Raw genomic sequence first — 11,533 nt, forward strand, 5'->3', positions numbered from 1 at the left:
ATAAGTAAAATTTTATTATTTGATGTTGTAGAGAATCTCGTTAGAAACTTGTAGGCGAAAACCTCGTCAAAATCCGAGTTATAACGAAGAAGTTATGACCAACCGAAGATCCGCAACAAAACCGGCACGACACCGAATGACGTTAAAAGTGAGTTTTTGATAAACTAATTTTTAGCCTTAGTAATCTAAATGAAAGTCGTAGTATTCGTTAAACCGAGAAATTCGATAAAAAGAACGCCAAAATCTGACTTCGTATGAGGAAGTTATGATTTTTCGAAGTTTCAACTTAGCAGTAGACAGCTAAAAACTCGAATTTTAGATCGAGCGATATTTTACTGATACATCCTAAACAAGAATCGAAGGTCTCATCATTTGTAGTACAACGGTAAAAAGTCTGACAAAAACGGATGTCGGATGAAGAAGTTATGAATTTTTAACGGATTTTCCTATCCCGGTCCGTTAAAAATAATAATATTAAAAATAAAATCAAAATTAGCCGACGAATTCTAAACAAGAGTTGTAGAGCATAATTTTAGCTACACGTGCATATAAAGAATGTCAAAAACGGAGCTCGTATGCGAAAATTATGGATTTTAGAAGTTCGGGGCCCGAAAACCGAAGAAATTCGCATGAATAGTACCGGCCACGTCACCTCGCACGAAGCAGGTGCGTCACCGGAGACGTGGCCCAAACCGATCTGCTTCGCTGCTTGCTTCCCTCCCAAACCGAGATCGACACGTGTTCCCTTCTGATTCGCTGAAGCTGAGGTCCAATAAGATCTTGACACACCTCGCATCGGTTGCCAATCCGATGCGAGCCACGCCTCGCTTACCCGCCTCGCAGCCGAGCAGCTTCGTCACCCTTCCGTCCGAACCTCGTTGGAGCCCTGCGCAGCTGCCGCGTGTCTTCGCTGAGTCACCTTCTCGGCCGAACCCTCACCTATAAATAGGAGGACCTGCGAGACCTTCCGACTAACTTTGGAAATTTGCCACTTTTAGCCCCTCTTTCCATATTTTCTTCATTTTGACTTTCCCCGAAGCCCCGATATCAATTTTAGCACCCGAAACACGCCCCGAGACCCCCGAGAAGCCCGGAAATTTTATCTTTTCGGTTTTGAAGCCCTACCTTCGCAGAGCCCGATTTTCAATTAAGCTCCCGGTTTTCAACATAGAAAGTCATATTTAAAGCCGAAGTGCTGTCCAAATTACTATTTTAACCCCCGGTTAACTTAAGGTGAGTTCCATATATAGGAACAATTGTATGTTATGTGTTATATGTGCTATGTGCTTTTCAGTGTTATTATTCTGAATTATTTTCTCGTGTTATTCACTATGTTTATAGCAATTGTAATACCTTTGACCATGTGATCAGTGAAAGGACTTAGATTCACATTGGTACTGGTACGTAGCCTCTGGCCATGTAAAGCATGTCTCCGTAAGAGAATGACTTCTATTCTATGGCATTGGCAAATGGTTAGACAGGACTATAAGCCTGAAATCTACAAAGATGTTAATCAGAAATTGCATGTCTTCTATGCCATTTGGGCCAAAGTTTTATTGATGTATATAAAGAATTAAAAAGTATATCTTTGAATAAAGTCTTTGATTTATATAAACGTTTGTCACATGATCTCACATACATCTTGTTGTTCCTCTTTGCTTTTGCCACATTGAAGTATATATATGGCATAACATTATATTGTATCTATTTTTGAACTCACTAAGCGTCACTGCTTACCCTATCAATGTTTAACAATTGCAGGTGATAAGTTACTAGTATGTTTACATATTATTGAAAGATGTAGAATAGGTTGTAATAGTACTTTTGTACTACATTTTATGTTTGTATAAATTACAATATCCTGGTTAGTTATGTAATATATATAACACTTTGTAATAGAATGTTTGTATCCAATAGTTTGTAATTCCCTTTTTATCAATATAAAATATTGCTTTTATAACTATGCAAATAACATGTTTTGGAGTAATGATATTGTGAAGTACGAAAGTTTGGGTCTTTCAAAAATACGAAAGTTGGGGTCTTTCACATAGAATGAATATAGTGTATAATCTCAAGCTAGAGCTACAAGTATTATCATTGATGATGTTTACATGATCATAGAACTTCTTGGCTAAATTGCCCGTTGTGACAGTAAGAGACCCTTAACTTATCAACTTATAAGTTATAAGTTATAAGCTGAAAAATACTTATGATTTTCATAAGCTTTGCCAAACACCCCCCTAAGAGGGTGTTTGATAAAGCTTAAAAAAAGAAGTTTTTTTTTTTTTTTTTTTTTTTTTTTTTTTTTTTTTTTTTTTTTTGACTTACAACCGGTTCCACAAAGGTATAAGTCAAAAAAAGTGTTTGGGTAAAAGCTTTTTAAAAAACAACTTATAACTGTTTGGAACCTCCAATAAATCATTTTTTAATAAGTCACTTACATATTACTTATCAAAAACTCCTTATTTCACCATTCAAAAAAATTGACAAATATACCTCTTAACCTAAACCTACATCAACACAAAAACATAGGCTATAAGTTAATAAGCTTATAAGCGTGTTCGACACGTAACGTTTGAGAGTTTCTAGCTTCTAGCGTTTGATAAAACGCTTCATTTTGAACCAGAAACCTCGTCCGACACTACAAGCTTCTAATTTTTGGTTTATACAAAACGCTCAAAATCAAAATGCTATTTCATGTAGTGTTTAACAAAACGCTACAAGCTACCACACTCTACCCGCTACAAGTTAATTTTGTCAAACACACCCTATAACATTTTTGACACCGGATAAACTTAGACCCAACACTTTTTTAAAAATTCCGTTTTGAAACCATTATAAATTAATAAACTATAAATTAAAAAGTTAAAAATTATTTTAAATAAGCTTTGGGAGACACATTAACATAAAATTTTAATATTTTATTAGTAAAAATGCAGTCGTACATACAATAACCTAAAATTTGAAAACAAGTATCTACATAACATGAAAGAAAAAAAAAATCGGATCAAATCATCAAAACAAGGCTTTTGTAACATTTTCCCTGAAGTTGTTAAATTGAGAAGACCGTAAGTGAGCAGACGCCGAGCGTCTTTCATCAAACCTCTGTCTTGTCTTCCAGCCATGCCATAACTCACTGTATAATCGGAGTCCAGTAAACCCTAATACATTATACCTCCTTAACAATCCCAATTTCTCACTAGGGTTCGAATTTTCCAACTGTTCAAAGATGATGTACAATGATCCTCAGCAACAACAACAGCAGCAGCAGCAGCAACAACCACCACCAATGTATCAGCAACACCCACCACCACCGCCTCCGCAACAGCAAATGATGCAGCAGCACCCACATCACCAGCACCACCACCAACAGCCGCCGCCACATCAATTCCACCAGCCGCAACAAATGGGAGAGTTTCAGAGGGGTCCGCCGCAACAGCAGCATCAGCAACCGCCACCGCCACCGCAGATGATGCGTCAGCCTTCTGCTTCTTCCACAACGCTTGGTGGTCCTCCAGAGTATCACCAACAGCTTAATCATCCCCCTTTCGACGGTAAGCCTAATATACCCTACAGCTCAACAAGTTTTGGTGTTGTTTAGGTTAATTTTCTGTGTATCCTTTGATTTAAACTTCTACATTTATCCATAGCATAGTAGAAGACTTAAAGCTTTAGAGATTTGAATTTTGAACACACTTACCCTTTAGAAGACACATTCGTTTCTACTTATAGCCCACCAAAACCTATATTGAGTAGCAAATGCTCTAACGCAGAAGCATGATACAATGGAAACACATTCTTTTTTTAATCTAACAGAGAACTAATAAATGTGAAGATGCATAATACACTACAAACTCTGTGAGTTCACATGGCTAAATGTGAGGTATTATGATCAATGCCTCTAGTTCTGTGTTACATGAATGATGAACATAGAAAGATTAGTTGTTAATTTCAGAGAAAGAGCATTAAGATGCAAACATGGATGTATAATTTTGACCATTCTTCTTCTTTTTGAATTAGTTTAAAAGTCAACAGCCCAAATCATTAGTTTGACCTATAAACAAAATGAAAGCAACATATTTGTAAAGATATCAGATCAAAGAGTTTGACCTAAAAAACAAATAGCATTGTGGTGTTCTGTTTTGATTCTTATAGGGTATCTTATATGTTATTTAGTCTTTTATTTTTTTTTTTAATATTTTAGCATTTTATTCAGCTGTAATAATTTAAGTTTTGTTATACCTGGTTAGTAATTTTTCTGGCTTCTACTTTCTGAGGTTAAGTAAATTCAAGATTAGTTTTAACTTGAATTTTGCTGTTATGTTTTCATATTTAGTTGTTGAAGATCAAAATACCATGTCTTTGAGTTTTATTATCTTAATTAAAAAGTTATTTATTATGGTTGAAAAATACAACCCATGCAGATAACTTTGCTGCTAAAAGAATGAGAAAAATTGGACAACGAAGAGCTGTTGATTATACAAGTACTGTTGTGCGATATATGCAGGTAAAAATATTGTTGTAGATAATTTTTTTTTCTTTTTCTGATTAATATATATATATATATATATATATATATATATATATATATATATTCTTATTAATATTTCCCATACATTGTATCTTTCCTTAAGTATCATGTTTGTTTTAGATTAGGAATTTCTAGTTTTTGATGTGATATGCTGTTTCTTGTTGACTTAATGCACTTAATTTATAAAAACTTAATGAGTTCAGCTATATATATACCTGATTTTTACTTATGTTAACAAAATGTCCAATTTGAACTTAAGATAATGTACAATTTGAACTTATTTTAAAATTATGTTTAATTTAAGTTACTAATCATGTTATTTTTATATACTTTTCAAAATTGTTTAATGCGATAATGTACAATTTCTCATTATAATGGTTATTAAATAAATGGGAATTTGTTATTGGTCAGTTTTAAATAGCAGGGTAAAATAGTCATTTATTCAGAGTCAGAGTGCATTTAGTCCAAAAACATAAAAAACTTTTTTTTCAATCCAAATTATACATTCAGGACTTAATAGGAAAAAAAAACATGGCCTAAGAATGTAAGATGTTATTTCTTTTGATTTAATGGACTTCATCTGTTTGTTTCTTTTTGACTTAATAAAGCTTTTATTTATTTATTTATTTATTTTTTATTTTTTAATGCAGACACGTTTATGGCAACGAGATTCACGTGACAGAACAGTATTACAACCAACCCCTGCTGCAGCAATCGATGTTAGTCACTACATTCTTTTTTTTCACAACATTCAAGATTTAAAAACAGTTTATTTATTTATTTATTTGTTTTTATTGTTGTTTTTATAAAAGTGCTTATTAGCTTATACAGTATGAAAACTAAGTTTAAAAGAAAGTGTTTGGATATTACCTTATTTGGTACCAAAACACAACATGATAATAACTTGTTTCTTAGACATGTAAAATGACCACACATAACAAGGGTAAAAAGGTAAATTGGTATGATGATGAAAAAGAAAAACGAAACTGCAATCCATATGGTTCTTTTAGAGTTAAAACAGGGGTGAAAGGTGCTTATTTAAGTGAAGAAACACTTATATATTTTGTTTAAGTGAACCTTAAATAATCAATTGCAAACACCAACTTATCATGTTTTATTAATTTACAATGAATTATCATATTTATATCTAATCTAATTTATAAATATGTTTATATGTCAGATGTTACCAACAGTTGCCTATTCAGATAATCCATCAACCAGCTTTGCATCCAAGTTTGTTCATACATCACTCAACAAAAACCGCTGCTCAATCAATCGTGTGCTGGTGAGGGCTTTTTCGTCAAATTCCCATTATTTTAAGAACAGTTTTTATTTAAATCTCAAATGCATCTTGATTAGTGAAAACTGAAACCATAGATAGAATAAAACTCCAAATTCGAACACGTTACACAATTAATATGTAAACTTTTATTAAAGAGAAGCAAAAATTACAAAATTGGTCCCTGTGGTATACTGTTTATTTTTCCTCCCAGTTTTGGTCCAAGGGCAAAATGGTCATTTTAAAAATTTGACACCTAATACGAATAAAATACATGCATATAAAATGTTTGTAAAAGAAAATATCAGCCCTAAACTGTTATAAACTAATAAAAATTTAATGGACTTACAAACTTTTACAAACCTTTATTAAAAGTAAGTAAAGATTACAAATTTGGTCCCTGTGGTATACTGTTTTTTTTCTTCTTCTTCCAATTTTGGTCCAAGGGCAAAATGGTAATTAAAAAAATTAGACAGCTAGGCTGTTAACATGGACGATACAACCATAGAGGAACCAATATCAATAGGAAACATCTAAATAAGGATGAAATTGCAAAAACCAGCTATACTCGAGGGTTAAAAATGTAATTTTCTCAAAAGTTGAATTCTAACTGTGTCCTGACATATGTATATGTTTAAAGTGGACGCCTACAGGTAGGCGACTTATAACAGGTTCACACAGTGGAGAATTCACTTTATGGAATGGTCAATCTTTCAATTTTGAAATGATTCTTCAGGTAATGCAATTTGATTTTCTTTATTTTTTTTTTATTTTTTTTTTATATAAATATAAATTTTTTATTTTGAGAAATTTGGAATATGTGAATGAATGTATGCAGGCTCATGATCAACCAATCAGGTCTATGGTATGGAGTTACAATGACAATTGGATGGTTACTGGTGATGATGGAGGCTCTATAAAGTAAATAATTTTTTATTATTTTATTTTTTTTCTTTTTAGTTTTAGGGAAATCTCCGATAAAGTCCCAATATTTTAGACCAGTTTACGCTTTAATCCCAGTTTTTGTTTTTTGAACAGAAAAGTCGCGATTATTTTTATGTTTTGCACAAATTTACGAAACAGTCCTTAACTAAATTAGATTATCGGGACTTTTCTGTTCAAAAAATAAATGTTTGGAAGGGTTAATCTCGTAAAAGACCTTATATTTTGTGCTTTATTCGGATTAAACCTCATCTTTATTTTTTTCCTGAAAAAAACAATGTATTTTTTCATTTTTTATGGAAAAGCCCTCTACTTTGTCTTTCTTTTTCCGGAAAAACCCTCAACCTTGTAACTGTTTCCAAATAAACCCTCAACTTTTATAGTTTTTCTCAAAAAAATCCTCACATTTTAAAAGTTTTTTCGGGAAAAAAGGGTTAATCTCAAAAAAGACCTTATATTTTGTGTTTTGTTTTCTGGATTAAACCTCAAATTTTTTTTTCCTGAAAAAAATCTTGTATTTTTTCATTTTTCTCAAAAAAACCCTCAACTTTGTCTTTTTTTTTTTTTTTTTTTTCCCTGGAAAAAAACCCTCAACCTTCTAAGTCTAACTGTTTCCAAATAAACCCTTAACTTTTTAAGTTTTTCTCAAAAAACCCCTCACATTTTACAAGTTTTTTTTCGGAAAAAAGTGACTAAAAGGGGCAGATCGGAAAAAATGCAAGGTCTTTTTCAGGAAAAAGAATAAAAGTTGAGGTTTAATCCGGAAAAAACACAAAATACAAGATCTTTTATGAGATGAACCCTATTTGGAATATGCAAAAGATACCTGAAAAGGGTTTGAAGGAATCTGTCTAAAGATGATTTTTTGTGTTTATTTTTAAACCTGTGTAAAATTGATATGATATTCATATGGTGAACATGTGTAGGTATTGGCAAAACAACATGAACAATGTAAAGGCCAATAAATCTGCACATAAGGAATCTGTTCGTGATCTAAGGTATAAATAACATTCTACTTCCACTTCTTTTTAACAACATTGTATTTTCTAATTAAGGAATTCTACTTTGAAAAATCCACCTATTTGTATCATTATACTTTTAAATTTTTTTTTCTCTCTCTCTCTCTCTCTCTCTTATGCTGTAATAGGAAGAAATGAAAGTAAAAAAAGCTATTTCTTTTATTTCCCTTATTCTTGAATCTTGTTTTGTTGTTTAACAGCTTTTGTAGAACAGATTTAAAGTTCTGTTCTTGCTCTGATGACACAACTGTTAAAGTTTGGGACTTTGCTCGATGCCAAGAAGAACGTTCTTTATCCGGTAATGTTCTTGTCTTCTGCCATGTCAGCTTCATGTATTAAATTCAAGTTTATGTTTTTAATATTCAAAATAATATTCACTTGAATCTATAATTGTCAATTATAACCATAGTCTTTTCTAATATATGGCTTTAACTCAGACAGGCCATGGTTGGGATGTGAAGAGTGTTGACTGGCACCCTACCAAGTCTTTACTCGTTTCTGGTATGCACTTCAATATATATATATATATATATATATATATATATATATATATATATATATATATATATATATATATATATATATATATATATATATGTTCTTTTACGGTTTTACCCTCCTCTTTCCCCATGTTGAGTTGCTAAATATAAAAATCATTCATGCTTTTGTGGCATTCTTTTGACACAATAAACAAACTTAAAATGGTGCAAAAGTGATTGAAGTTTACTGTTTGTATTGATTTTTTAGGTGGGAAAGATAATCTTGTGAAGCTTTGGGATGCTAAATCAGGGAAAGAGCTATGTTCATTGTTAGTGAAAATATTATTATTTGGTTCCTTGTAGTTTAACATTTTGTCCATAATGGTCCCTCCTTTGGAGTCTTAAAGTTTCTTCTTTATGTTTGTAGTCATGGGCACAAGAATACTGTTCTTTGTGTCAAATGGAATCAAAATGGTAATTGGGTGTTAACTGCTTCTAAGGATCAAATAATCAAGGTGCAGCTTCTTATCTTCCTTTCATACTACATTCTCATACTTTCATACATACATACATACATACATACATACTAATTTTATTGTGATTTTCTTTTTATTATTCCTTATGACTGAATAAGCATTTCTTAATTTGTGCAGCTATATGACATTAGGGCTATGAAAGAGCTTCAATCTTTTCGTGGTCATCGGAAAGATGTCACTGGTTAGTTCTAAATCTTATGTGGATATTATTATTATTATTATTATTATTATTATTATTATTATTATTTTTTAATGCTTATATTGGGTTGTTTTCTGATTGATAGCTCTGGCTTGGCATCCATTTCATGAGGAGTATTTTGTGAGTGGGAGTTTTGATGGATCAATCTATCACTGGCTAGTGGGGTAATATGGTCTTTTAGTCTTTAAAGGCTCCTTTTCTTCTAAACAATCATGGAGTTATGAAAAGTTGAAACATTTATTTATTACTTTTTTTTTTTTTTTTTTTTTTAATACATAAAGGCATGAAACTCCACAAGTGGAAATTCAAAATGCACACGATAGCTGTGTGTGGGACCTCGCGTGGCATCCCATTGGGTATCTCCTTTGCAGGTAAAATTATTCGTAATTCCATATGATATAAGAATAAATATTAATAAAATTACAATTTTGTAATAAAAGAAAGAAATGAAATTGGAAATTAGGATATGCTGACATGATATAATATAATATTTGATGCAGTGGAAGCAGTGATAATACTACAAAATTTTGGTCTAGAAATAGGCCTGGGGATCCAGCTCGTGATAAATTCAATGTGGGTCATAATCAAGGTTTGTTAGATTTTTGGCCAATTTTTCATTATTTTTGTTAAATTGCAAATTTTATTTTGTAAAATATTTTTATTGTAATCTTGTTTTAGTTTTAATGAGCTTTTATTATGGTTAGTGTTTTTTTATTTCACAGTCTTGCAAAATTATTCTTAACAATGTTTTGATTTATGAAAGTAAAAATTCAAACAGAATAAAAGCTCATTAGATTCCAAATAAGATTATATTTAAATAATTTTTAGTGAAACAATTTCTTTTATAGAAGTTTCTTATTAATGGTTATATAACTTACAATTTTAGTTTCTAAAAACTAGATACTATATATATGTTATGATAATCTTATTTTAATGAGCCTCTTTTAATCATAATTAATAAATTTTTATTTACAAAAGTAAAAATTCAAACACATAAAAAGCTCATAAAAAACCCACATATAATTATAATAATAACAAATATCTGGTTATTCTAGAATATAAAATATTAATTTATCGAAAAAAAGCTAAAAATTTAATGTGTAAAAAACATCCTCTGTCTATTCCTTTCCATCACACACGAAAATCAAAACAAACATAAACTCAAGGGTATTTTGGTCTTTTCAATAAAACTTTTTTCAGGTTTCAACGAACAAAACCCTGCTCATGGTGGCCGTATGGCAGTCAATTTTGCGGGACCCGAACCGCCAACAACTCCGGGACCATTTGGTGGATTAAACCGGAATGAAGGAACCATCCCCGGAATCGGAATCGCAATGCCATTATCTCTAGACACATCATCAGACCAAAAACCACCCATATCATCCTCAATGCCGCTAGGAGCACCACCACCATTGCCGCCAGGTCCCCACCCATCTCTTTTCGTCAATCAACAACAACAACAACCACCACCCCAACACCACCACCACCACCAACCACCACATCAACAACAAATGACATCCTTACCCCCACCAAATATGCAACCGCTTCAACATCCAAACCATATGCCGCTCCTTCCGCATCCTCATTTGCCCCGCCCACCTCCCCAATTGCCGCCACATAACATGCCCGGAAATTTACAGTCTCCAATCATGCATGGTCAAATGGTAATTTTTTTAAATTTCTACACTCATCTAATTTTTATTTGAAACAAAAGGGTTAAATCTAAAATATATCAACTTACTTTTGTAACGTAATCCAGGGAGCAATGAATCAGATGGGTCCCCCAATGCAGCAAGGCCATTTCATGGGCATGAATCCTATGCAGCAAGGCCCACCGAGTGGGGGTGGGACCCAGATGTATTCATCAGGGGCTACATTTAATCGCCCTCCAATGCCAGGGCTAGGTCCTTATCAGGTAACACATTTCCTTTACACCTAAATACAAGAAACAGAAACCTACTTTCATTTGTTTATCAACTATTTTTTATTTTTTATTTTTAATTTTGCAGCCTGGGAATCCAAGTGGTGGCGGAATGGGAACAGTGCCACCTAATTTCGGTATGCCTCCACCCCTGCCACCTGGCCCACCGCCACATGGACAAACACCTCAGTAGGACTTTTTGTACATCTCATTAACTTTGTTCCTTTTACTCAATTCTATGTTTTTTGTTTTTATTCTGTCTCGGATTCTTTTTTGGTTGGTTATGTAAAAGTGGTGGAATGATAGTATATTATTATGATTTTCAAGTGTACTTTAAATTAAAATGACAGTTGTAGATTTGATTTAATGAACTCTATGATTCATAACGTTTTTCTCTTTTCATGTGGCCCAGATTCACAATCGTGAATATAGGGAAACGTTAAGCGAGAAATTCGTTTATGCTCGTTTATTTAATAAATGAACAAACTTGAACGTTTTTTTTCCTTTACACCTTGTTCCCAAGTCTCGTTTAAGGAGGGAGTGGAGGGAAACGTATGGACATTGATCTTGTTAGTTTGTTGAGTCATTTAGGTTTTACGACTTATAGATTTGGTAAAGTTATCAAAA

The 11,533-nt window shown here is 32.4% G+C and overlaps 1 protein-coding gene across 1 annotated transcript; it reads left to right on the forward strand.

The window, feature by feature from the left end:
• The first annotated feature begins 3,001 nt into the window (after window positions 1-3,001).
• FY (Transducin/WD40 repeat-like superfamily protein) lies at window positions 3,002-11,273 on the forward strand. The gene is made up of 18 exons (XM_078993738.1): window positions 3,002-3,554; window positions 4,425-4,507; window positions 5,182-5,250; window positions 5,712-5,816; window positions 6,451-6,546; window positions 6,649-6,731; window positions 7,679-7,750; window positions 7,972-8,069; window positions 8,213-8,272; window positions 8,519-8,579; window positions 8,678-8,765; window positions 8,904-8,967; window positions 9,071-9,149; window positions 9,267-9,356; window positions 9,486-9,574; window positions 10,186-10,649; window positions 10,745-10,900; window positions 10,995-11,273. The coding sequence occupies exons 1-18, from the start codon at window positions 3,230-3,232 to the stop codon at window positions 11,097-11,099; spliced, it is 2,187 nt and encodes a 728-aa protein (XP_078849864.1). The 5' UTR covers window positions 3,002-3,229; the 3' UTR covers window positions 11,100-11,273.
• Window positions 11,274-11,533: the final 260 nt, after the last annotated feature.

Source organism: Lactuca saligna, chromosome 1 (assembly GCF_052625555.1).
Source record: "Lactuca saligna cultivar CGN05327 chromosome 1, ASM5262555v1, whole genome shotgun sequence".
Taxonomy (NCBI): domain Eukaryota; kingdom Viridiplantae; phylum Streptophyta; class Magnoliopsida; order Asterales; family Asteraceae; genus Lactuca; species Lactuca saligna.

Excerpts from the sequence above, each read along its gene's own strand:
- FY (XM_078993738.1), top strand. The coding sequence starts at position 3,230 with ATGATGTACAATGATCCTCAGCAACAACAACAGCAGCAGCAGCAGCAA. Across the intron at positions 6,547-6,648 it reads ATTTTGAAATGATTCTTCAG|GCTCATGATCAACCAATCAG; the intron begins GTAATGCAATTT and ends GAATGTATGCAG. Across the intron at positions 10,901-10,994 it reads CAGGGCTAGGTCCTTATCAG|CCTGGGAATCCAAGTGGTGG; the intron begins GTAACACATTTC and ends TTAATTTTGCAG.